The sequence below is a fragment of the Trachypithecus francoisi genome, unplaced genomic scaffold (assembly GCF_009764315.1).
Source record: "Trachypithecus francoisi isolate TF-2019V2 unplaced genomic scaffold, Tfra_2.0 Lachesis_group10, whole genome shotgun sequence".
Lineage (NCBI taxonomy): Eukaryota > Metazoa > Chordata > Mammalia > Primates > Cercopithecidae > Trachypithecus > Trachypithecus francoisi.
In genome coordinates, this window is record NW_022681455.1 from 37,933,503 (window position 1) to 37,961,501 (window position 27,999).

At 40.5% G+C, this 27,999-nt stretch overlaps 1 protein-coding gene and 1 pseudogene across 1 annotated transcript in view; both read left to right on the forward strand.

The window, feature by feature from the left end:
* Nucleotides 1–27,999, forward strand: part of ZFAND3 (zinc finger AN1-type containing 3) — a 340,799-nt gene that overhangs the window by 94,808 nt on the left and 217,992 nt on the right. The window contains exon 2 of the mRNA XM_033217040.1: nucleotides 21,416–21,456. Within this exon, the coding sequence (XP_033072931.1) occupies nucleotides 21,416–21,456 (41 nt within the window). The remainder of the gene's footprint in view (nucleotides 1–21,415; nucleotides 21,457–27,999) is intronic.
* LOC117088943 lies at nucleotides 4,553–4,706 on the forward strand (annotated as a pseudogene).

Consider the following 27,999-nt stretch of genomic DNA (forward strand, 5'->3'; position numbering starts at 1 on the left):
TATAATTTTTCCAGATTTTTATGATTTGTATACATCCCAGTTGTCTTGGCCATGCTTGGCAGTATGTCTTTTGATCTGTTCAGAGCAGTCAACATAGATTTTATAGAAATAACGTGTCCTTTTTGCACTTACTGGTTTGGGTTATAACTAATTAAATTATCTACAGTAACGGAACAGGTATAATTATAAGGCAGACTTGGAAACACAAACCACTGGTTCTTGTTAGACATTCAGTTCAACAGGTGGGAGTGGATGAGCTTGTATATTGAAAAATAGCTTTGCTGCCTGAGATGGCATCTGGCAAGCTGTGGTTATGTCAGCCTGTTTTATGGGGGCCTCACTACCATAGGTTAGTACAGTCAGTTGAGTAGAGTGTTGCCAAGAAACACTACATTAGGGTGCCTAATGTAGGTTGGTTGCTATGGATCTGTTTTCTGCCAGCTTACAGTCTGTGTGTGTGTGTGTGTGTGTGTGAGATGGTGTAGGTAGCATATGTTTGTGAGAGGTGGCAAGTTTTATGGCTAAGAAGGTAGACTGACCTAGGACTATCAGTATCCTCTGAGAACAATTACCTGTGGCTCAGCATCAGTCCCCAGCACTGAGGAGGGGGACCATGCACTCTGAGTTGAATTCTGTCAGTCGGATCCTGATCCCAGTGCTTTTTAATACTTCCACCAGAGTCTTAGATGGTAGCGCACAGTGTATGCTCATTAAGATTGTGAAATGGCATCAAATTGAATAGGTGGCTCAATAGAAAACTTGATTAAATTTCAGAATACCTGATTGTTTAGGAAAGTTGGCGAATATACATATGGCATTTAGCTAGATCAGGGCAAGATAATTTTCTTAAGGAAAGTAAATCATTGTTGAAATTTGGTATGGGGGTAGAGTTTGTACTACACGTGATAGCACAAAGTATCCCAAAGTGCTAAGAAAACCAGTTAAATAAGGGTCATTGATAATGCTTTTGTAGTTGGTCCGAGTGTTGTGGGTTATCATTAAGCTGATAATGCCTTTGCATTCAAAACCATTGATAAGAAGTCATATAATTGGAATGGTGCTTATGGAAGTTACAGGGCTTCACTGTACTTAGTATTTCACAGTGTAAGCATATGACAGGGATATCAGAAAGAAATGTTCTGAGTGAGAATACTGTCTGAAAAACTAGTAAATAGTCCTGTAGCTGAATGTTATAGTAGATACTTAGCTTAGAAATACGAGGAAGTTTAGTAATTCTCTTAATAGATTATACAGGCATACCTTACGGATACTGCAGTTTTTGTTCCTGACCACCACAGTATAGCACAAGTTACACAAATTTTTTGATTTCTGAGTACATATAAAGGTTATGTTTACACTATACTGTTATCTGTTAAGTGTGTAACAGCATTATGTCTAAAAAATGTACATACTTTAATTAAAATATACTTTTGCTTAAAAATCTGCTAACAATCATCTGAACCTTCAGTGAAGCACAGCTTTTTGCTGGTGGAGGATCTTGCCTTGATCAAGGTGGTGGTTGCTAAAGGCTGGGTGGGGGCTCTGGCAGTTTCCTAAAATAAGACAACAGTGAAGTTTGCTGCATCAGTTGCCTCTTTTTTATGAAAGATTTCTCTATAAAATGTAATGCTGTTTGATAGCATTTTACCCACAGTAGAACTCCTTTCAGAATTGGAATCAGTCCTCTCAAACCCTGCTGCTGCTTTATCAGCTGAGTTTATGTAATATTCTAAATCCTTTGTTATTTCAACAGTGTTTACAACATCTTCAGAGGAGATTTATCTCAAGAAACCAGTTTCATTCATTGCTCATTCATTTAGATTTTATTATGACATTGCAGTGATTCACATCTTCAGGCTCTACCTCTGATTCTACTTCTCTTGCTGTTTACACCACATCTGCACTTATTTCCTCCACTGAAATCTGGAACCCCTCAAAGCTATCCATGAGAGTTGGAATCAACTTCCAAACTTCTGTGAATGTTGCTTTTTTGACCTTTTCCCATGAAGAGGTATCACAGATGTTCTTAAGGGCAACTAGAATGGTCAGTCCTTTCCAGAAAATGTTCTATTTACTTTGGCCAGTTTCATCAGAAGAATCACTGTCTATGGGAGCTATATTCTTTCTTTTTGGAGACGGAGTTTCACTCTTGTTGACCAGGCTGGAGTGCAATGGTGTGATCTTGATTCACTGCAACCTCCGCCTCCTGGGTTTAAGTGATTCTCCTGCCTCAGCCTCCTGAATAGCTGGGACTGTAGGCACAGGCCACCATGCCTGGCTAATTTTTTTTTTTTTTTTTTGTATTTTTAGTAGAGATGGGGTTTCGCCATGTTGTCCAGGCTGGTCTTGAACTCCTGACCTCAGGTGATCTCACCTCAGCCTCCCAAAGTGCTGGGATTACAGGTGTGAGTTACTGTGCCTGGCCAGCAGCTATATTCTTATGAAATGTATTTCTTAATAAGACTTGAAAGCTGAAGTGATTCCTTGATCCGTGGGCTGCAGAATGAATGTTGTGTTTGCAGGCATGAAAACAACATTCATCTCCTTGTGCATCTCCATCAGAACTCTTGGGCGACCAGGTGTGTTGTCAGTGAGCAGCAGTATTTTGAAATGAATCTTTTTTTCTGAGCAGTAGTTCTCAACAGTGGGCTTAAAATATTCAGTAAACCATCCTGTAAACAGATGTGCTATCTTCCAGACCCTGTTGTTTCGTCCCTAGAGCACAGGCAGAGTAGATTTAGCATAGTTGTTGTTTTTTGTTTTTGTTTTTGAAACAGGGTCTCGTTCTGTAACCCAGGCTGGAGTGCCAGCGTGCAGTGGTGTCATCTTGGCTAACTGCAACCTCTGCATCCTGTGTTCAAGTGATTCTCTTGCCTCAGCCACCTGAGTATCGGGGATTATAGGTGTATACCACCACACCTGGCGAATTTTTGTATTTTTAGTAGAGGTGTGGTTTTGCCATGTTGGCCAGGCTGGTCTCGAAATCCTGGCCTCAAGTGATCAGCCTGCCTTGGCCTCCCAAAGTGCTGGGATCACTGGGATCACAGGTGTGACCCATAATTTGTCCCTCTTCTCTCCCCTCCCCACTCCTCTCCCCTCCCCTCCCCACTCCTCTCCCCTCCCCCTCCCCTCCCCTCTGCTCCCCATTCCCCTCCCCTCCACTCCCCATTCCACTCCCCTCCGCTCCCCATTCCACTCCCCTCCCCTCTGCTCCCCATTCCCCTCCCCTCCACTCCCCATTCCACTCCCCTCCCCTCCGCTCCCCATTCCACTCCCCTCCCCTCCGCTCCCCATTCCACTCCCCTCCCCTCCCCTCTGCTCCCCATTCCCCTCCCCTCCCCTCTGCTCCCCATTCCCCTCCCCTCCCCTCTGCTCCCCATTCCCCTCCCCTCCACTCCCCATTCCACTCCCCTCCCCTCCCCATTCCACTCCCCTCCCCTCCCCTCCCCACTCCCCTCCCCTCCCCTCCGCTCCCCATTCCACTCCCCTCCCCTCCGCTCCCCATTCCACTCCCCTCCGCTCCCCATTCCACTCCCCTCCCCTCCCCTCCCCACTCCCCTCCCCACTCCCCTCCCCTCCCCTCCCCACTCCCCTCCCCTCCCCACTCCCCTCCCCTCCCCACTCCCCTCCCCACTCTCTTCCCCTCCCCTCCCCTCTCTTCTCCCCTCCCCACTCTCCTCCCCTCCCCAGTCCCCTCCTTCCCCTCCCTTTCCCTCTCCTCTCCTCTGCTAGGATTACAGGTGTGAGCCACCGTGCCTGGCCAGGTGTGACCCATAATTCTTAAGGGCCCTAGGATTTTTGGAATGGTAACTGATCACTGGCTTCAACTTAAAGTCACCAGCTGCCTTAGCCCTTAACGAGAGAATCAGTTGATTCTTTGAAATGTTGAAGCCCGGCATTGACTTATCCTTTCTAACTGTAAAGTTCTCTGTAGCATCATTTTCTAGTGTAAGACTGTTTGATCGACATTGAAAATCTGCTGTTTAGTGTAGCCACCTTCATTTTAGCTAGATCTTTTGGATAACTTGTTCCAGCTTGTACAACAGCACTTGCTGCTTCACCTTGCATTTTTGTTATGGAAATGGCTTTTTTTTTTTTTTTTAAGCTGCATGAACCAACTTCTGCTATCTTCAGACTTCTCTTCTGCAGCTTCCTCACTTCTCTCGGTCAGCCTTTATAGAACTGAAGAGAGTTAGGCTCTTGCTCTGGATTAGGATTTGGTTTAAGGGAATATTGTGGCTGGTTTAATCTTCTGTCTTGATCACTAGAACTTTCTCCATATTTGTATGTTCACTGGAGTAGCATTTTAATTTTCCCTTCAGAACTTTTTCTTTGCATTCACAACCTGGCTAACTGGCGTAAGAGGGCTAGCTTTAGGCCTGTCTTGGCTTTCAACATGCCTTTTTCATTAAGCTTAATCATTTCTAGTTTTTGATTTAAAGTAAGAGATGTGTGACTCTTTTCAGTTGAACACTTAGAGGACATTGTAGCATTATTGACCTAATTTTAATATTGTCCCAAGAAAATGGTAGAGAGATGGAGGAATGGCCAGTGGCAGAGTGATCAGAACACACATTTATTGATGAAGTTTGCTGTCTTGGGCTTATCCATTGCACTCTGGATGTGCTGACCCCTGCAGTTTTCCAAACATGAGAAACTTGACTGCATAATTTGTGGTAGTGGGAGGCTGCATTTGCACTCTCCTCTGATGCTGTGTGTTTTTTAAAAATGTTTTGTTTGTTTATTTTTTGAGATGGAGCTTCATTCTTTTTGCCCAGGCTGGAGTACAGTGGCACGACCTCAGCCCACTGCAACCACTGCCTCCCAGATTCAAGCGATTCTCCTGCCTCAGCCTCCCGAGTAGCTGGGATTTCAGGCATGCACCACCATGCCTGGCTAATTTTATATTTTTAGTAGAGACGGGGTTTCACCACGTTGGTCAGGCTGGTCTCAAACTCCTGACCTCAGGTGATCCGCCCATCCTGGCTTCCCGAAGTGCTGGTATTACAGGCATGAGCCACTGCGCCCGGCCGCTGTGTTTTTTTAACTTACAAAAAAAAAAAAGTTTGTTGGCTTGTATGGGCATAGTTTATGGTGTCCCAAAACAATGACAATAGTAACATTAAAGACACTGATCATAGCTCACCATTGTAGATGTAATAATAATGAAAATGTTTGAAATATTGCGAACCTTATCAAAATGTGAGAGAAGAAGGCTTCAGACGATCAAACTTCTCCAAGCTAAAGGAGGAAGTTCGAACCTATCGCAAAGAAGCTAAAAACCTTGAACAAAGATTAGACGAATGGCTAACTAAAATAACCAGCGTAGAGAAGTCCTTAAATGACCTGATGGAGCTGAAAACCATGGCACGGGAACTATGTGACGAATGCACAAGCTTCAGTAGCCCATGTGATCAACTGGAAGAAAGGGTATCAGTGATTGAAGATCAAATGAATGAAATGAAGCGAGAAGAGAAGTTTAGAGAAAAAAAGAGTTAAAGGAAACGAACAAAACCTCCAAGAAATGTGGGACTATGTGAAAAGAACAAATCTGCGTCTGATTGGTATACCTGAAAGTGACGGGGAGAATGGAACCAAGTTGGAAAACACTCTGCAGGATATTATCCAGGAGAATTTCCCCAACCTAGCAAGGCAGGCCAACATTCAAATTCAGGAAATACCAAGAACGCCACAAAGATACTCCTTGAGAAGAGCAACTCCAAGCAAGACACATAATAGTCAGATGCACCAAAGTTGAAATGAAGGAAAAAATGTTAAGGCAGCAGCCAGAGAGAAAGGTCGGGTTACCCACAAAGGGAAGTCCATCAGACTAACAATGGATCTCTCGGCAGAAACTCTATAAGCCAGAAGAGAGTGGGGGCCAGTATTCAACATTCTTAAAGAAAAGAATTTTCAACCCAGAATTTCATAGCCAGCGAAACTAAGCTTCATAAGTGAAGGAGAAACAGAGCCCTTTACAGACAAGCAAATGCTGAGAGATTTTGTCACCACCAGGCCTGCCCTACAAGAGCTCCTGAAGGAAACACTAAACATAGAAAGGAACAACCAGTACCAACCACTGCCAAAACAGGCCAAATTGTAAAGACTGTCAGTGGTAGAAAGAAACTGCATCAACTAATGAGCAAAATAACCAGCTAACATCATTATGACAGGATTCACACATAACAATATTAACCTTAAATGTAAATGGGCTGAATGCTGCAATGAAAAGACACAGACTTGCAAAGTGGATAAAGAGTCAAGACCCATCAGTGTGCTGTATTCAGGAGACCCATCTCATGTGCAGAGACACACATAGGCTCAAAATAAAGGGATGGAGGAAGACCTACCAAGCAAATGGAAAATAAAAAAAGGCAGGGGTTGCAATCCTAGTCTCTGATAAAACAGACTTGCTGCCAACAAAGATCAAAAGAGACAAAGAAGGCCATTACATAATGGTAAAGGGATCAATTCAACAAGAAGATCTAACTATCCTAAATATATATGCACCCAATACAGGAGCACCCAGATTCATAAAGCAAGTCCTTAGAGACCTACAAAGAGACTTAGACTCCCACACAATAATAATGGGAGACTTTAACACTCCACTGTCAACATTAGACAGATCAACGAGACAGAAAGTTAAAAAGAATATCCAGGAATTGAACTCACTTCTGCACCAAGTGGACCTAATAGACATCTACAGAACTGTCCACACCAAATCAACAGAATATACATTCTTCTCAGCACCACTTTGCACTTACTCCAAAATTGACCACATAGTTGGAAGTAAAGCACTCCTCAGCAAATGTAAAAGAACAGAAATTATAACAAACTGTCTCAGACCACAGTGCAATCAAACTAGAACTCAGGACTAAGAAACTCAATCAAAACCACTCAACTACATGGAAACTGAACAGTCTACTCCTGAATGATTACTGGGTATATAACGAAATAAAGGCAGAGATAAAGATGTTATTTGAAACCAATGAGAACAGAGACACAACATACCAGAATCTCTGGGACACATTTAAAGCAGTGTGTAGAGGGAAATTTATGGCACTGAATGCCTACAAGAGAAAGCAGGAAAGATCTAAAATTGACACCCTGACATCACAATTAAAAGAACTAGAGAAGCAAGAGCAAACACATTCAAAAGCTAGCAGAAGGCAAGAAATAACTAAGATCAGAACAGAACTGAAGGAGATAGAGACACAAAAAACCCTTCAAAAAATCAGTGAATCCAGGAGCTGGTTTTTTGAAAAGATAGACTGCTAGCAAGACTAATAAATAAGAAAAGAGAGAAGAATCAAATAGATGCAAAATGTGAAACAGATATGAAGTAAGCACATGCTGTTGGAACATAAGACTTGCTCAATGCAGGGTTTCCATAAACCCTCAACTTGTAAAAAGTGCAATACCTCCAAAGTGTGGTTAACTATAGTGCTATAAAACCAGGTATGCCAGCCGGGTGCGGTGGCTCACACCTGTAATCCCAGCACTTTGGGAGGCCAAGGTGGGCAGATCACGAGGTCAGGAGATCAAGACCATCCTGGCTAACACGGTGAAACCCTGTTTCCACTAAAAATAAAAAAACATTAGCTGGGCGTGGTGGCACGTGCCTGTAATCCCAGCTACTCAGGAGGCTAAGGCAGGAGAATTGCTTGAACCCTGGAGGCAGAGGTTGCGGTGAGCCAAGATCACACCACTGTACACCAGCCTGGTGAAAGAGCAAGGCTCTGTCTCAAAAAAAAAAAAAAAAAAAGAAAAAGGGTATGCCATGTATAATTATAGTGGTCTCCCTTTATCCATGTTTTCACATTTTGCAGTTTCTGCTACCTGCAGTCAGCCATGTTGTGAAAGTATTAAATGGAAAACTCCTGAAATAAACGTAAGTTTTAAGTTGCACACCATTCTGAATAGCATCATGACATCTCATGCTGTTCTGCTGTATCCTGCCCTGGTGGTGAATCATCCCCTTCTCCAGCATAACCACACTATGTATGCACTACCTGCCTGTTAGTAGCTGTCTTGGTTATCAGGTAGACTGTCATGGTATCTGTCATGATATCTCAGTGCTTGTGTTTAAGTAATCCTGTTTTACTTAATAATGGCCCCAAAGCACAAACATAGTGATGCTGACATAGTGTTAAAATTGTTCTGTTAAGTATTGTTGTTAATCTTCTACTGTATTAGATTTATAAATTAGGAAATCTGTTTGTATAGGAAGAACACAGTGTATATAGAGTTCAGTACTATCCGTGATTTCAGGCTTCTGCTGGGAGTCTTGAAATGTATCCCCCAAGGATAATGGGGGACTACTGTATATCATTGTGTGATCATAGATTTATAGAACATTAGCAGTCACTGGTCTAAGTAGCTCACTTTATTTTAATGGGTGACAAAACCCAGTTGCGAGGTCCCACGTTCAAACTAAGCCCTTTCTTACCAGGTCATTGCTCTTAACACTACCCCTGTAGCAACTGTTTTTACCCTGAAGACAGAATTATAAAGGAGTTTACAACAGTGGGAGGAATGTGTGTTGGACATTAGAAATTTATGATTACAAGGGCAATGAAATATGATACACAAGAAGCAATAGAATCTCTGGTGATTGTAGAACAGGAATACTTTAAGTCTTTTTGGGGCAGAGATAGAAAAGATGTACTCTTGAGTTCCCTTCTGTTTTTTTGCTGGGGGTTATAACCAGAGAATTTTCTTTTGCAAACTCTGGTCAATCTTGTATTTTGTGATGAATAATTAAAATAGGAAATGGATATTTTGAACTTTGAACTTTACTTGTCAGTGAGCATTGGACTGGGAATAAGGAAAGCAGTTTATTTTCTGCCATCACCTTTCAACCATTCCTTCTCTAGTTTCATTGTAGGTGTGGTATCCTGACTCTTTCACGAACTCCCTGAGAATGGCCTAGTTGATTGATGTAAGGTATAAAATGTTTGGAATTTGAACAAATGAAAGATGTTGAAGTACAAATGACATTTAAAAAATATGTCAGTGACATTATGTATACATTAAAATTTTTCTTCTATGTGCATATTGCTAGATATTGATTTCTCCTCCTCCATGTTTTGTAGATGTTCTGTTGGTATTTTTATCTTTCCTGAATGACATGAACAGAAATGTTGCATCGTGTAGAAGTCTTTTTTGTTTTTGTTTTTGTTTTTGATATGAAGTCTCTATTGTCCAGGCTGGAGTGCAGTGGCGCGATCTTGGCTCACTGCAAGCTCTGCCTCCTGGGTTCATGCCCTTCTCCTGCCTCAGCCTGGCAAGTAGCTGGGACTATAGGTGCCTGCCACCACGCCAGGCTAATTTTTTGTATTTTTAGTAGAGATGGGGTTTCACCATGTTAGCCAGGATGGTCTCTATCTCCTGACCTCATGATCCTCCCACCTCGGCCTCCCAAAATGCTGGGATTACAGGTGTGAGCCACCGTGCCTGGCCTGTGTAGATGTCTTTACTTGGATATCCTCCAGCTTCTATAAGTGCCTTGTGCTTGTCTTTCTCAGCCATACAGCTTCTTTTCTAGCCTGTTTAACCTTGTAGTTTGAACCCTTGTAACTCTATCATCTCCCAGGTTTATGTCACATTTTCTGACAAAGATCTAATAATAATACTTCAGGTTACTTTTCATCTTTCACTAAAATTATCATGCCTTTGATTTGATTTACCATAAATATAGATAAAAGAATGCCTCTCTCTGCAAGCCTGAATTATCTTAATGAGAGTAGATGAGTGGATGAAGCAAAAATATTTGCCACTTGGGTAGGACAGGTGAATATTTAATGATTTTGACACACTTTGGGAAAAGTACTCTAAGCTCCATAAATGTTGTTGTTCCCCCAACCCCACCTATTTTCAAAAGCAACATTGTTAGCAAGAAGAAAAATAAGGCCAGAGAATAACTCATTGTTATCGCTCTTAAATTTGTCATTCTCAGTTTAATTCTCAGGTAATTGCTCTCATACTAGATGGTTGGGAAGTTTTCTGTGTGTTTTCAAAACATGAAAAATGCCTTTTTTTTTTTTTGAGACAGAGTCTCTGTCGCCCAGGCTGGAGTGCAGTGGCGCAATCTTGGCTCACTGCAACCTCTGACTCTGGTTCAAGTGATTCTTCTGCCTCAGCCTCCTGAGTAGCTGAGATTATAGGCATGGGCCACCACGCCCAGCTAATTTTTGTATTTTTAGTAGAGACGGGGTTTCACCATGTTGGCCACGATGGTCTCAATCTCCTCACCTGATGATCCGCCTTGGCCTCCCAAAGTGCTGGAATTATAGGCGTGAGCCACCTCGCTGGGCCAAGAGATCTTATATATATGTTCACTCATTTTGTCCTGATGGTAACTGCATGTATATTTAAAGGTCATGGATTATATAAAATTATATGTAATTTGTATATGCTCCTAATATAAATTTTAAAATGTTAGTTTTTCCACATTTATGAACAGATTTAAATTCTCCATGTCTGCACAGACATTGGACTTCAATATTTACCAAATTATTATTAAATATTTACCAGGCCATTTTAAAAGTTATTGACCATGGTTTTTCAGAGGATATCATATTCATTTTTCAGCCTCCAAGTTGTTTGAGATAAAGCACTTTAAAATCTGTAAATGTTACGATCACTGGAAAATTTATCCCAAGCCACAAGAATTCGTTCATGTAACATTAGAAGAGTTGTCATCATCTTGACGTCATTTATTATCTTCCTCACATTTCAAGGCTGTTACTGCACTGCTTTCTGGAAGATCTTCAGAGGCCTTCTTCAATGGCAGCTACTATTTGTAATCACTCTCTAGAAATAAGTATTAAATCTTTGTTTAAAACTGTATCCTCCCCTTTTTATAAAACTAATTTGTTGTGGTAACCATGACAAAGTATCCAATATTAGAGTTGACTTGACATCCTTCCATACCTCAATATGTCTGACTAGTGTCTCTGACTAGTGATGAGAACTTTACTGTCTCAGCCTTTCACAGACTCTAACTGGAGAGATGCCTCTGGGACTGTGACTCTATATTCCTCTTTTGAAATCCCAAACACCATTCATTTCCCTGGACATGACTGCATGCTTAGATTTCTCTTTCTCACTTCCAGGTTGTTCTTGAAGCTTTTTTTTTTTTTTTTTTGGCCCTTGTTAGTACTTACTATAAAATAGTTGGTGTCTGCCTCAAAAGTAAGGATTTAATTGTAAAGCAGTTCCTTCTTTCTGAAAGATAACTTTAGGGAAGAAAACCTTATTTTACGTTTGGGGATATATAGTGGGACAGCTGCAATCATTGATACATATTGGGTGTGTTAGAGTTGATAGCCTCATTAAGTTTCTCGTATGTGGAAAAATTATTTGGCATTTTAATCACTTCATTGTATTTTTTTCTCCTTTTCTACAGGGGCTTTCATTCTTATATTTTAATTTTTTTTCTTCTTCTTTTGACTAGTTTATTGATGGCCATGCCTCATCTTGTCTGTAATTGTTAGATGGTGCTGGACTAAATTTTTAGTAATACATACAGGGCCACAGATGATGATGTGACTAGTTTTACATCTATACACTATAACTTTTAGTGCAAGTACTTAAAACACACAAAAATCGAGGCATTTTGCTCTGCTGTCCTTGAATTTGGGCATACAATGCTAAAACCACTGCTAATTACAATAGCCCACTTGGAATCTAAATTGTTACATTAAAATTAGTTTTTTTTTTTTTTTTTTTTTTTTTTGAGACGGAGTCTCGCTCTGTCGCCCAGGCTGGAGTGCAGTGGCCGGATCTCAGCTCACTGCAAGCTCCGCCTCCCGGGTTCCCGCCATTCTCCTGCCTCAGCCTCCCAAGTAGCTGGGACTACAGGCGCCCGCCAACGCGCCCGGCTAGTTTTTTGTATTTTTTTAGTAGAGACGGGGTTTCACCGTATTAGCCAGGATGGTCTCGATCTCCTGACCTCGTGATCCGCCCGTCTCGGCCTCCCAAAGTGCTGGGATTACAGGCTTGAGCCACCGTGCCCGGCCTAAAATTAGTTTTTAAAGTGAGCAGGATCCATATTGTTACATTATAGAAACTAACACCCTTATTAACAGCTCCATTATTGTAATATTTCCTTAAAAAGAAAATTTGCAGACATGGTCTGAACCATTTAGAGTGATGTGTTAACAGTTTGGACAGGCTGGTTGCACCGTTGAAAGCCTCCTTTGTCATTGCCAGCTAGAATGTCATCTGTTTGAATTGGTCTTTTTCTTGTTTGCCTAGGGTGAGTAGAGAGTGATGATTTAGTAGAGCTGTTGGCTGCTTCCTGGCTGCTGTAGAAAGTTAGTTTTTCTGGCTATATGTGTATGAGGCAGGAAGCAGATTGTTAGTAGTCTTTAATCGAATTTTATCTCTAAGAAAACTGGGATGATTTTTAGTGTGTAGTAGGTATTGTGGTTTGTTTTTTCCTTCCTTTCCTTTACCATCCCACTCCTCGGCCCCTTCTCCTTCTCTTTGTCCTCTTACCCTTCCCTCCCCTTTCCTCCATTGTCTGGTCTATTAGAAGAGGTTGAATTCAGAAATGTGACTAGTTTTTGCAGATTGTGTTTTTACACACTAGTTTTTAGAAATGTGACAGTTTTTGCAGATTGATTCCCTTCATTGAAGAGGGAACTTTCTTTGTAGTCTAGATTTTTTTAGTTTTATGATACATGTCTAGTCTGGAGAAGTTCAGGGACCATAGGACTAGAAGGGCTTGGTATACTTATGTGCTGGTACTGATTTTTCTGTATGCTTTTCTTTATTTTTCTTGTGCCCTAGGTTTTTCCTTCCAGTTGTGTAAACAAAAAAAAGGTTGTTGAGGAACATTGATATGGTGACAGAGTTTTTAAAAATTTCCATATTTATATTAAAATAGTTTTTTGCATGTGTGTGTTTCTCTTGAGTGGGGAGAGATAGTGGTAGTCTTGTGTATGTGTCAGGAAAATACTATAAATAAGATGTTTCTAGAATTCCCAGAAATTAGGACTGTTACTTTAATTCCCCAAGATGAATTAGCATGAAGGCTAATTTATGTGTCATTAAAACATTGATATCCTTCAAAATTGAAAAAAAAATTAGAAGAAACATTTAACAACATAATCATTTCTGCCCTCAAGTAAAAATTAAAAAATACAAACAGTGTTGGCCAGGTGCAATGGTTCATACCTGTAATCCCAGCACTTTGGGAGGCTGAGGCAGGTGGATTGCTTGAGCTGACTAGTCAGAGACCTGCCTGGCAACATGGCAAAACCCCATCTCTACACACACACACACACACACACACACACACGCTGGGTGTGGTGGCATGCACCTGTAGTCCCAGTTACTCAGGAGGCTGAGGATGGCTTGAGCCCAGGAGGCGGAGGTTGCAGTGAGCTGAGATCACACCACTGCACTCCAGCCTGGGCAATAGAGCCAGGCCTTGTCTCATAAATAAAGTAAAGTAAAATAAAATAAAATAAAATAAGATAAAATAAAATATTGTTGGCAAAGATGTGTTGAAAATAGTATATAGAACTTACCTGGAATGTAATTTTGCAATACTTACCAAAATCATACTTTTTCGTCTAGTAAGGTCTCCTTCTCACAATCAGTGTTAAAGCCATTCAGATACAGATTTATGATTAAAGGTTTAAGTCCCAAAATGCTCATTATAGAAATATTTATAGTAGAAAAAACTGGGGAAAAATGATTATACATCCAACAGTAGTAAGGGTGTGACTAAATTATAGTATTAGTATGTAATGGATTGTTACAGAGCAACAAATATGTTTTTGAAGAATAAGCAGTATAAATATTAAATGGAAATGTAAATTGAAAAAATGATATCTGTAGATTTTCATTATGCATTTCTTTATGAAATTTTTATATATACACAAAAGAAAATAGTCATGCATTGCTTCATGATGGGGACATAGTCTATTAGTCGGTTTCATTGTGGAAACAGTGTTGAACATCATAGAGTGCTGTTAGTGGGTTTCATTGCGGAAACAATGTTGAACATCATAGAGTGTCCTTACACAAACCTAGGTGGTATAGCCTACTCTACACCTACACTATATGATGTAGCCTGTTGCTCCTAGGCTGCAAACCTGTAGAACATGTTACTATATTGAATACTGTAGGCAGTTGTATTTGTGTATCTAAACCTAGAAAAGGTATGGTAAAAATATGGCGTGAAAGATAAAGTGTACACCTGTCCCAGGCACTTACCATGAATGGAGCTTGCAAGACTGGAAATTGCTCTGGGTGAGTCAGTGAATGAGTAGTGAGTGAATGTGAGGGTCCTAGGACATTATGTTACTGTAGATGTTGCAAACACTGTACACTTAGGCTATACCAAGTTTATTTTTAAATTTTCTTTAATAATAAATTAGCTTTAGCTTACTATAACTTTTTTACCTTATAAACTTAAAAAATTTTTAAACTTAAGACTCTTTTGTAATCACACTTAGCTTAAAACACAAGCATATAGTTACACAAAAATATTTTCATTATATCCTTATTCTATAAGTTTTCTTTACTTATTGCTTGACAGAGTTTCACTGTGTTGCCCAGGCTGGACTCAAAAGTCCTGGGCTCAAGTGATCCTTCCTTCTCAGCCTCCTGAGTAGCTGGGACTACAACAGGTGCATGCCACCAGGCCTGGCACCTTTATTTAAACAATATTTTATTTTTTGCTTCTAAAGCTTTTTAATTAGGCCCCAACATACAGACATGCACACAATTAGCCTAGGCCTGCACAGAGTCAGGAGCATCAGTCTTCTGCTTCCACATCTTTTCCCACTGGAAGGTCTTCAGGTGTAGTGACTGGTATGGAGCTGTCATCTCCATGATAACAACGCCTTCTTCTGGATACCTCCTGAACAAGCTGCCTGAGGCTGCTTTACAGTTAACAACTACTTCTTCCTCTTCTGTTTTTAGTGAGTAGAAGAATTACAGTCTAAAATAATGATATAAAGTATAGTAAATACACAAACCAATCACATAGTTGTTTATCATTTTTTATCAAGTATTATGTACTATACATAATTGTATGTACTAGACTTTTATGTGACTGGCAGCACAGTCTGTTTGTTTACTGTGTTGCTCTAACACTACAGCTATGATGCCACTAGGTGATAGGACGTTTTTGGCTGCATTATAATCTTATGGAACTTCCATTGTGTATGTGATCTGTCATTGATGAAAGTATCATTATGCAGTACATGACTGTATGTAATGTGTACATATGGTATGAAGCATAATAAAATGAACACCTATGAACATACCATATAACAACCAATACTGTCAATATAATAAATTCTGAATTATGGATATCTATCTAAAAAGATAAGTATTTCTTATTTTGGGGAATTATAAATGAGTTTTTTTTTGTTTTTTTTCTACATTCTGTTCAAGGGGTATGTATTTGCAAAACCAGAACATACTATTAAACATTATTTATTAGAAAAAGAAAAAAATTTAAGTGGATTTCTCACTGTATCTCCTTAGAAAGAAACTTTTAAAAGTGTTTGCCACCTGTTATCTCCTGAGTGACAGATCATGGCCAGATACATAGGGTGACGTTGTCTACCAGCCATAGGTAATGCATTGTGACAGAGCTCCAGAAAGATGACAGGCTGACAGCCACAGGAATTGTGGAGAACCTGTCTTCTAGCTGGTGTTTGACCTCTACAGAATACATTTAAAATATCTACCTAGGTGTTTTTTTTTTGTTTGTTTGCTTTTTTAATGGTTCAGGCCTGCAAAAGAGATTTCATTTCTTCATTTAACAAGCATTTATTGGATACCTGTTAAATACCAACCAAGAGTGACCAAAGGAGTCTTTGCTCTTATGGCACTTACATTCTAGTGGTGAAAGATAGCGGGCAAACAGGCATGCAGTGAGCTATCGAAGAATGATGTGTTGTGAAAGAAGGAAACAGGAAGAGGAACTGATTTAAATCGGGTAGTCAGGCCACAGGAGTTGTGGCTCACACCTGTAATCCCAGCACTTTGGAAGGCTGAGGTGGGAAGATCACTTGAGCTGAGGAGTTTGAGATCAGCCTGGGCAGCAAAGCAAGACCCCATCTTTACAAAAAATAATGGACTAATGCGTGCCTAGAGTCTTATCTACTTGGAAGGCTATAGCGGGAGGATGGCTTGAGCCTTGGAGGTCAAGGCTGCAGTGAGCTATGATTGTGCCACTGCGCTCTGGCCTGGGCAATAAAATGAGACCCAGTCTCAAAAAAACAAAAAATAAAAAAATAAATTGGGTTGTCAAGGGAAGGCAACTGAGGAGGTTTGAACTAGATTATGAGTAACAAGAAAGAGACAGCATTACAGTGATTTGGGGGTAGAGAGAACAACATGGGCACGAGCCCTGCAGCACAGTTGGGGAACAGAGACAAGGCAAGTGTGGTTGAAATGTGGTGAGTGAGGGGGCAGAATGATAAGAGAGGAAGAGGGGAAGTAGGCAGAGTCAGATCACAAGGAGATTTCCAGGCTTTTTGTTTTGTTTTGTTTTTAAACTTTTCTCCAGGTAAAAAGTTTGGGTTTTATACTCAGTAGCAAATTGTTGGATAGTGTTAAGCAAGAAAATAACATGCTCCAACTTGTTTTAAAAGATGACCATGGTGGCTTCGTGGAAAAATCAATTGTATAGGGTCAAGAGTGGGAATGAGAAGACCAATAAAAAGCTATTTACAGTGGCCTAGGTGAGAGTTAATGGTGGCTATCATAGAAGCATTGAGGAAGGAGAGGAATACATAGATTTGAGGTCTATTTGTAAGTAGAATTAATGCGTCTTGCTGAGTGTTATCTGTGAGACTACAGGAAGGATGGTAATCAAAAATGGTTTCTGCCGGGTGCGGTGGCTCACACCTATAATCCCAGCACTTTGGGAGGCTGAGGCAGGCAGATCACCTGAGGTCAGGAGTTTGAGAGCAGCCTGGCCAACATGGCGAAAACCCGTCTCTACTAAAAATACAAAAATTAGCCGGGTGTGGTGGCGGGCGCCTGTAATCCCAGCTACCTGGGAGGCTGAGGATGAAGAATTGCTTGAACCCAGGAGGCAGAGGTTGCAGTGAGCCAAAATCATGCTACACTCCAGCCTGGGCGACAGATCTAGACTCTGTCTCAATAAAAAAGAAAAATAAAAAAGAAAAGGTTTCTAGAATTTTGATCTGAGCAACTGGGAAGAAGGTGTTTTCCATTTATAGAGTGGAAAAGATGGGTCAGGCAAATTTGTGGGAAATACTGAGAATTCTAATTGGAAATACTAAGTTTGAGTCACATGTTGAGATGTCAAATAGGCAGTTAGATATGTGAGTTTGGAGCAAGGAAAAGAGATTTGGGATTGAAGGTAAACATTTGTGCATCTTTTGTGTATAGATACAGTATTTTAAACCCACAAGAGTGTGGGAGATCACTACTAAACGAGAAGTAGAGGTAATGAAGACTGAGTTTCTGGACCTCCAGTTAAGGGTCTTTGCAGGGGAGGAGCAGCAGCAAAGGTGGCTAAATGGGAGCTGTTGTGGGGGAAGAGGGTTGTTTGATCTGGGATTTGAGTGACATGAAGGTATATGAAGAGTGTTCTGGAAAGAAGGATGGATCTGGCTGAATGCTACTGAGAGGAAATATGCTATGATCGAATACATACCCTTGTATATTAGTTTTCTGAGGCTACTGTAACACATTACCACAAAGTTGGTGACTTAGAATAATAGCCATTTATTTTCTCAAAGTTCTGGAGGCTAGAAGTCCAAGATCTGGGAGGGCTTCCTTCCTTCCAGGATAGCCCTGAGGGAGAATCCATTCCTCACCTCTTCCAGCTTCTGGGAGCTGCCCCAGCATTCATGGGCTTGTAACCCTGTTACTCCAGCTTCTGCCTCCATCTTCACGTGGCTGTTTACTCTGGGTGTCTTTCTGAATTCCCTTTGCTACTCCCTTATAAAAATGTTCTTTGACTCTCTCTCTTGTGATGTCATTTAGGGTTCACCTGGATAATCCAGGGTAATCTCATCTCAAAATCATTAATTAATTTGGAAAGGACCCTCCACCCCCCAAGTCAGGTAACTTCAGGATTAAGACTCGATATCTTTGGGTAGCCGTTATTCAGCCTACTACCCCTTGGTTTTAGAAACGTGGTATCCATTGGAGAGCCCCATAAGAGTAGTTTCACTGGAGCAGTGAAGCTTTACCTTTCATGCTTACTGTCACAAACAGAGCTCTGTTGTCTGTTCCAAGACCATGCAAGTTGATTACATGCGTTTTCTTAGGTAGTGAGTAGTTGTATGCCTGTGATTAGCTTCAAGTTTCACATGTTCAACATGAGAAAGGATCAAAGTTCCCAGAAGTCTCTGCCAGTTCCTTTGGATTCAGTGTTCTTGACCCATGTGATCCAAGCTGGCATTGTTTAGAAGTGACCATTATTTCAATAGCCAAAATCTGGTTTATTTTAGATTTAAAACATCTCCGTTTTGAGTAATAATATCAGTAGCTATATTATTTCTTTTATAACCTGATTGACAACCATGTTGCTGAAAAATTTCTATCCAGAATGTGTAATAGATGTCATTTAGATAATATATAGGTATGGTGGGCATTTTAAATACATAGACTATCTGAAGAGAGATCAAGGGACTCTGAGAAAAATGCCATTTTGCCAATTTTTTTTTTTTTTAACCATGTTTCTGAAACTCAGATGTTAAAACTGGCACACTTGTTGCCAGGTTGTTCTCTGAAGGCTTTCCATGATTCCTGCTGGACAGTTGGGAGTAGCAGAGGTTATATGAGTTGTATCTGGCTTTTTGTGACATTGCGTGGACCAGAGGTAGTGACCACATTAGAAGGGCACCTGCTTCTTTGGCGGGGATTTCTGGCCCCTTCAGAGAAGTTGAGTGGAGATGAGAGGGGAGGGGACAATCACAATATTCTGGCAATAGAGAATGTTCTGCTAACCACAGATGTGTGTATATTGCATCCATACTAGAGAGTCTCTTTAGGATGGAGAGGCACCCCTAGTTCAAGTTCAATTAGTTAAAACAGGCATGTAGGATTTTCTTCATTCTCAATTCTTCGTTGCGTTGGAACTGAAATGACTGGGAATCTTAGGTTGTTTTTCCATGTGCCTGGAGGGTCAGGGAGGGCAGGAGTTGTGCTTCTTCCATATGAGAAGCTTTACTTTCTCAGGGAGCTGACTTGATTTCCATAGACATTCTCACAAACCACCAGAGCGCTGTTTCTGGACTGAGATATACCCCTCAGCTTCTATATTGAGGCAGAGGCCTAAGTTTGGCATGATGAATAGAATACAGGTGTTGGAGTTAGACCAGATTAATTCACTTACTAGTTCTGTAATCTTCGGCAAGTTACATACCCTCTTGGGACTTCTGTTTCCTCAATGGTAAAATGGGGTTGAAGGTATCTGGTATTGTGCCTGCCACATTATGGGCATGTAATAAATGTTAGATGCTACCATTAACACATCTCTTTATCCACTTACTCATCTTATTCACTTATTGATACTTAATTTTCCTCATTGCTCTTGTGTTTATATTAAGCAGGATTCTAAAGGAATATCTACTTGTTGACAGCATCTTTTTTGGGACAGAAATAATGACTCCCTTTCCCCCATCTTGTGGCAATTAACTGTTAGGGCTTCAGTTCCAGCACATGTGCAAACAATCAACATCAGAGAATACTTTCTGAGGGAGGCTTTCTTTCATTGTAAAACGTAGTAAAGAGGGCAAAAGAAGGTTGGCTTATTCTATTTTTAGGGGCAGTTCTGGTCAAAGGCTCAAATATTGGAAATGGAGTTGCTGAGGAATGAGGTTTTAAATAGGTCAGCTTGCCTAACATAGAGCATTCCAGGAGGTCTTTGGAAGGGAGAGCTATAAGAATGAGTCCTCTTGGGGATAGGATCAGGAAGGGAAACAGCAGTCAGATGAATGTAACAGAAAAGTCATTATTATTATTATTTTTTGGACACAGATTCTTGCTCTGTTGCCCAGGCTGGAGTGCAGTGGTGTGATCTCGGCTCACTGCAACCTCTGCGTCTCTGGTTCAAGCGATTCTCGTGTCTCAGCCTCCCAAGTAGCTGGGGCTACAGACATGTGCCACCTCTCCCAGCTGATTTTTTCTGTCTTTAGTAGAGATGGGGTTTTGTCATGTTGCTCAGGCTGGTCTCGAACTCCTGAGCTCAGGCATTCCGCTCACCCCTCGGCCTCCTGTAGTGTTAGGATAACAGGTGTGAGCCACCATGCCTGGCCAGAAAAGTCATTTATTGATTGCCTACTGTGTAATCCCTGGAGTGCTATGCTGCCAGGTGCTGTGTTGTGAACAAAGGATGTTGGGTTGGCCTTTGGAGTTTGCTTACACCCAAGGTCAGATATTTTTCTATAGTTCCTAGCTTTGTGACCTAGAGCAGGCTGCCCACCTATGTAATGGGGACGAGACTGTATGTCTTTGATTTCTAAGACCGCCCCCCCAAGTTGAATAATACCTTGGCAGAGGAGGGGGTAACATAGTGTTCCATTATTGGAACACTAAGCATGTGGGTTATTTATATCCTGCTCAAGGTCATTGCCCTGGTCTCATTGCCAAAATTCAAAAATTCCAACCTCTGGCATAAACAGGTTAAATTATTCATCGCTTGTAAACAATTCTAAGGTATTTCCTTGTTACAGAAATGCTAATGTGATTTTTTTTAAAAGTGCATTTTAGAAGCAAAACAATATGGTAATACCCATCTTAGTGATGTTGGGATGATTAATAAGATAATGTATGTGAAATGCCCATCCAAGTTAGTATTCAGTGAATTGTAGCTATTATTAATGGATGAAAGGACATGAAAAATAATTTGGAGTATCTGAAGAAAGAATTTTAAACAAGAAGGTCGTAATGTGACTAGGATCTGAAATAGGGAAGATTAAAGTTCAACTAATGTTATAGAGATAAATGACTGTGTATATGAGGAGAAAGTTTTACCCGTTTACAAAGTCTTTGTTGTTTATAGTGATAACTTCGTATATTTTTCAGTATGAAAAGAGGGAATGTGTTAATCATGTGGTTTAAATTGACTCCCATACCATCTTCTGGGCATTTTATGTTTCTGAACTTGTTGCTATATAAACTGCTAACATACACAATAAATAAAAGCAAGCATTGGCTAACTTACAGGTAAAAAATAAAAATAAAAAACAAGTTTTTGTATTTTTGTTATTTTTATTTTTATTTTGTTGAGGGGGGAGTGGTGGCTAGCTAGGGACTTAATGTTATTAATTTATCAGTTTATTAGTTCAGTTGCCTGGCCAGAAAGTTCTTTGCCTACATTTCGGACATCTTATGTTTTGATTAGAGTGATACGGAGTTTTTAGCTCTTCTTTCTTTCTTTTCTTTTTGTTTGCCCCAGGTCCAGCAAGACTATGAATCTCTGTTCCAAATGCTTTGCTGGTAAGTGCAGAAAAAGGGTTTTTAAATTTACTTTCATTTTTCTTTTTTTTTTGGTTGTTTTTAAGACTAAATCATTTGACCCTCCCTTGGATTTATGCATGGGGTTTTGTTTTCTTAGCTTGTGTGAGAAAGCAGTTTCACCTTACCAAGGTGCTTCATATATTTGCCTAGGACAGTTGAAACAGTCTTCCTTGAATGAAATCCTATCTCCTGTGTACTTGCACCAAACAAACTTTCTTTGGTTTACTGTTGTTGGTGTACAGTAGAACTGTAAAAAAATGCGTGTATTTTAATAGGGTAGTAGATACTCACTGCTCATCTTGACTTGAATGATTAATGGTTAATATTGCTTTATCAATGAGAATATAACAGAATATTTTCATGTTGGAGTCAGGAAGAGAATCATGCTGAGTTAGCCCTTCATCAAATCCATCATAGAGGCCGCCATGGTGGCTCACGCCTATAATCCCCGCACTTTGGGAGGTAGAGACAGGAGGATTGCTTGAGGCCAGGAGTTTGAGACCAGCCTGGGCAACATGGTGAGACCCCGTCTTTATAAAAACAAAAAAACTCCTGCAGATCCCTCATTGAAATCACCTCGGGTAAGTCATGTAATCTCTTTGGACCTTGGATTCATCATTATAAAATGAAGGACTTGGGCTTGACATGTGCCAAGGTCCTTTTCTAGCCCCAGAGTGGTAATTGGTTAACTTCTAGAATTATGACTCCTTCACAAAGTTGAAACTTGTAGGTGTTTTTTTGTTTTTACTTTTTTAAAAAAGAACTTTATATCTAGCGATCCTATATAAATAAGTCTTTACTAATTAGGATATGTTTAACTTTCCGTCTTCATTTTGTCAAAGATAAACAAAGCTGCATACTAGCTAAAGTTCTAAGGACAGATTTTAGTCAGTAATACACTTTTGCAATAGGGAAGAGGGTCCAGTATGAAATGAAGTCAATGTCGATTTGCAGAGATGACTGGGAGTTTTAAAGGGAGAATGGCAGGGGACTTGGAGTGGATAAACAGGGGATCTGTAGAGTCAAGGAAGTGAAAACCTAAAAAGATTGGTAAAATATGGTGATTAGGCCAGCTGTGCCTGTTAGCTGCCACTGTGACTGGGGAATAGATACCCTATTTTTCCTGATGGTTACATTTTAAAGGAATGGCTTTAAAAGACACTCCTGAGTTGTAGGAGTACGGCTCAAAGGGACAGAGGAAGGATTCACAGTTGTAAACCCTTTTTAGTAAATGATCTAAGAGGATGGTTAGGGCCTATCTTCAGATGCTGGCTAGAACAAACAGTAGATTCTTTGGCAGCCTTGAGCTTTAAGAGGCAGACACTTAAAGGGAGGCTAGGGTCATCCTAGGGAGGTAACCTTGAGCTGTTAGAAATGTTAGTGTTTAAAATTAGCTGGACATGGTGGCGCACACCTGTAGTCCCAGCTACTCGGGAGGCTGAGGCAGGAGAATTGCTTGAACCTGGGAGGCAGAGGTTCAGTGAGCCGAGGTCGCGCCACTGCACTCCATCCTGGCAACAGAGCGAGACTCCGTCTCAAATTAAAAAAAAAAAAAAAAGAAATGTTAGTATTTAAGTCTTTTAATGTGAAAGGAGTGGGTGGACCAAATCATTTGTTTTGGGAGTCCAGGTTGAGGCCTGGTCCAGAAGAGGGCTCAGAGGAGCCTGGCTAGATTTTTATTGAAGAGATTTTTGTTGTTGTTGTTAATTTTAATCTATTCATTATGCTATTTGGGCAAGGAAGTAATCACAGTGTAAGCTTTAGACCTTTACATTGGGGCCTAAACTAGGGGATAGGTGGGAAAGAATTGGGAGAATTGGGGAAGCTGACGGCTCTTATGTGTTCAATATTTGGAATTTGTCAGATATTTAGGTTTTTAAAAGAAAAGAAATATTGGTGGATTTTTATTCAGCTTTTAACAGTATTTGTGCCATGTTAAAGGACTGTATTGGGCCGGGCACAGTGGCTCACACCTATAATCCCAGCACTTTGGGAGGCTGAGGTGGGTGGATCACGAGGTCTGGAGAGCAAGACCATCCTGGCCAACATGATGAAACCCTGTCTCTACAAAAAACACAAAACTTAGCTGGGTGTGGTGGCGCATGCCTGTAATCCCAGCTACTTGGGAGGCTGAGACAGGAGAATCGCTTGAACGCAGGTGGCGGAAGTTGCAGTGAGCTGAGATCGTGCCACTGCATTCCAGCCAGAGTGAGACTCCGTCTCAAAAAAAAAAAAAAAAGACTGTATTCTGCTTCTTACCTTATGTATCTATAGTCACAGATATGAAGAAATGCTTCCTCACTGATGAAAAGTTAACTTTATAGTGAAGACTTTGAAAATAGCAGTGAGACAAAATGTATACAGGTTGAGAACCCCAAATCCCAAATCTGAAATGCTCCAAAGTGCAATCTGAGAAAAACAAATCCCAACACTTCTGGTCTCAAGCATTTTGAATTAGGGGTACTCAGCCTGTATTAGATTGTATATTTGTCCCCACATGGAGACCCCATTGTAATTTAGTAAAGCATGGTTTTGGGAGAAGGCCAGACACCTTTGAATAATAAGGTGGTTCACATCAAATAATCATGAGGAACTGTCTTGTGCCCCTAAATGAATACAAAGTTAAAAAAAAATTATGGGCCGGGCGCGGTGGCTCAAGCCTGTAATCCCAGCACTTTGGGAGGCCGAGACGGGCGGATCACGAGGTCAGGAGATCGAGACCATCCTGGCTAGCACGGTGAAACCCTGTCTCTACTAAAAATACAAAAAACTAGCCGGGTGAGGTGGCAGGCGCCTGTGGTCCCAGCTACTTGGGAGGCTGAGGCAGGAGAATGGCCTAAACCCGGGAGGCGGAGCTTGCAGTGAGCTGAGATCTGGCCACTGCACTCCAGCCCGGGTGACAGAGCAAGACTCCATCTCAAAAAAAAAAAAAAAAAAATTATGAAGTTAGAGTTCAGCCATGGTCTTTGTGTTTCTTTGGACTTGTTACAGTTTTACTTTCTGTGTTTATAATTATCTGTCTCTGGTGATCTTTGTCTTTTTACATTTTATACAACCTTGCCACTTTTGCTTTTATAAAAATGTTAGGACACTTTCAAGTATCTAAAGAAAATATTTGCTTATCTCCTCTATATTTTTTACCCACACACTATTGCTTTCTCCAGTTGCATTTGCGTGGCATGACTAGTTAATACCCTGCCTGCTGAAACAGAATTTTGAGTTCCTTTAGAAATTCTCATTCTCTCTCTCTCTCTCTCTCTGTCTCTCTCTCCTTTAGAAGTGAAGCTTAAACTATACCCGATAGGTTACTACAGTGTTAAAATACATATTAAAATTCAAGCATAGAGTCTAATGAGTCTAATGAATATTCCTGCCTCAAAAGCAGAAATGATACTACCTATGGTATTTTTTTTATTTGAGTGCAAATCCAATTTATGAATTTGTGCATTTGGTTGACCAGTGTTTAATATTTAGGAATAGTTAGTACCTAATTCATGATGACCTCTTGTTCTAGCATATTGAAGGCCAGCTATCATTAAAGCAGTGCTTTTCACAGAATAGTTTTGCTGACCTCCTAAATAGAAGTGTGGATGACAGAAGCATCAAAGAGGATGATCACAAGTGGGGAAGGCAGACATTTTAAAATAACTGACTGAAGTAACTCCTCTATTAATGTGACATCATCTCTATGCCCCACAAACCCTTGGAAATACTAGTTTTGGGAGAAGAGAGGAGTATGGTGACCAGAAGTAGCTATAACCTATTGATCATTGTATACTTTATAAGGCAGTGAGTCAGAAGATATGTTTAAGGAATGGAAGGTTGTTGGAGTAGCACTGATAACAGATGCTTATCATAAGGCAAACAATACATGTTTCACAGTATACAAAATGCCACTTGGTTGATGGACTTTTAAATGTGTACATACTTAATTTTTAATAAACCGTAGACATGGTATAAACATAGTTTCATTTAAGACTAATTTTTAAGAAATTTGCTATCGTATGTGGTTCACATATGATGTACAAGTCTATGGTTGCATGAGATAAAGCTGGAAGATGCCACATGAAAAATTTAATTGTGGTAGTCTCAGAGTAAGAGTAATTGGGGAGCTTTAAATTTGAATTTTCTCTGTGTTTTCAGATTTAAGTATTTTAAAAAAGTGAAGTGAATTTATACAATCTAGAAGTAGTTTGTTTCTTTCTGGAATGAGCAAAATAAAATTAGCTGTAGTCTGCAGCATTGGGAAACTAAATGTTGACATCCAACGTGAGTGATATAACAATGCTGAGCGCAGGGTGAAATGGTAGCTAAACCAAAATGCTAACATCTTTCTTGGAAGTGATTTGAGTTTCATGATAGTTCCAGAAGAGGATAACAAATTCCCATTTCATACCAAGTAAATTAAAATATTTCCTTATGAACTTGCAACTTAGTGGTTGCAGTTACATACTAATCGCTTTCCTGCTTCCGTTTCCTGTTAGAATACCAGAGTAAAAGTGGTATAATTCTAGTCAATTTTGAAAAGCAAAGAGTTGTAGGTTACAGCTGAATTTTGAGGCATTACAGTTGAGAAGTGAAGCCGGCTGGGCTTCTGGGATGGGTGGGGACTTGGAGAACTTTTCTGTCTAGCTAAAGGACTGTAAATGCACCAATCAGCACTCTGTCTAGCTAAAGGTTTGTAAACGCACCAATCAGCACTCTGTGTCTAGCTAATCGGGTGGGGACTTAGAGAACTTTTCTGTCTAGCTAAAGGATTGTAAACATACCAATCAGCACTCTGTGTCTAGCTAACGGTTTGTAAAGGCACCAGTCAGCGCTGTGTCAAAATGGAACAATCAGCTGTCTGTAAAATGGAGCAATCAGCAGGATGCGGGTGGGGCCAGACAAAGGAATAAAAGTAGACCACCCGAACCAGCAGCGGCAACCCACTCGGGTCCCCTTCCACCTGTGGAAGCTTTGTTCTTTGGCTCTTTGCAATAAATCTTGCTGCTGCTCACTCTTTGGGTCTGCACCACCTTCGTGAGCTGTAACACTCACCACCAAGGTTTGCAGCTTCACTCCTGAGGCCAGCGAGACCAGGAACCCACTGGGAGGTAGGAACAGCTCCGGTCGGGAGGAACGAACAACTCCACACCCGCCACCTTAAGAGCTGTAACACTCACTGTGAAGGTCTGCAGCTTCACTCCTGAAGCCAGCAAGACCACGAACCCACCAGAAGGAAGAAACTCCAAACACGTCGGAACATCAGAAGGAACACACTCCAAACACACCATCTTTAAGAACTATAACACTGCGAGGGTCCGTGGCTTCATTCTTGAAGTCAGTGAGTCCAAGAACCCACCAATTCCGGACACACAGTAAGAGGAACAGAGTGAGTCTGACAAATTTTAAGCTCTTCTTATATATGTTTCTTTTAAGAAATGTAGGAACTCCACAGATAATTCAGAAACAAATTACCAATTTCATTACCAAACATTTTGCAGGATAGTGGAATTTGTAAGCTTGTCATACCTTGATTTTTCAAATTCACCCTTTCCCAAAAGAAAGCAACTGTTGGCCAGGTGCGGTGGCTCATGCCTGTAATCCTAACACTTTAGGAGGCTGAGGCGGGTAGATCATGAGGTCAGGAGATGCAGACCATCCTGGCCAACATGGTGAAACCCCCATCTCTACTAAAAATACAAAAATTAGCCAGGTGTGGTGGCACGTCCCTGTAATTCCAGCTACTTGGGAGGCTGAGGCAGGAGAATCACTTGAACCAGGGAGTTGGAGGTTGCAGTGAGCCAAGATCCGGCCACTGCACTCCAGCCTAATGACAGGGCGAGACTCCGTCTCAAAAAAAAAAAAAAAAAAGCAAAAAACCAGTGTTTGAATAGAGTATTTCTGTTTTTGTAATCTTTTTGACTTGGTTGCTTTTGTATACTGTTTGATTTCTTCAAAGCTGAACGCCCAAGAGGGATTTCTCAAGTATAACACACACACATTTTGGTCATGTGTTTGTTAAAAGGGGACAGCTCAACTTAACAGGCTCTACTTAACCATTATGTGTCTGTTGGTAGGTACCTGTTGGATAGTTGGGTGTCTGACATTCAGAATATCCACAAACCCACCCAGAAGTAACAAATGTTAATGTTTTGTCTTTTTCCCTATCACATTAAAAAGGACACTAAAATGTCACAGTTTTCTTTTACCCTATTCATCATCTTCCTGTCTCAGAGACAACTACTCTCCTTATCCTTGTATTTATACTTTTTATTATGAATGGGCATTTATATAAATATTATGTTTCTGTTTTAAAAATGTTTAAATGGTATTTTGTACTAGTCAGTCTACAACTTGTATTCTTTTAAATAATGCTTTTAGAAACTAATCATGTTGACACGTTGCTCTTGTTCATTTTAACTATAATATTCCTAATTAATATCTAGATTTACCTAGAACAATCTCCGTTTATGCACTTTGTGCTAGTGAAAATCTTAATAGTTTGTACCAAACTGGTACTCTTGTAAGTGTACCAAT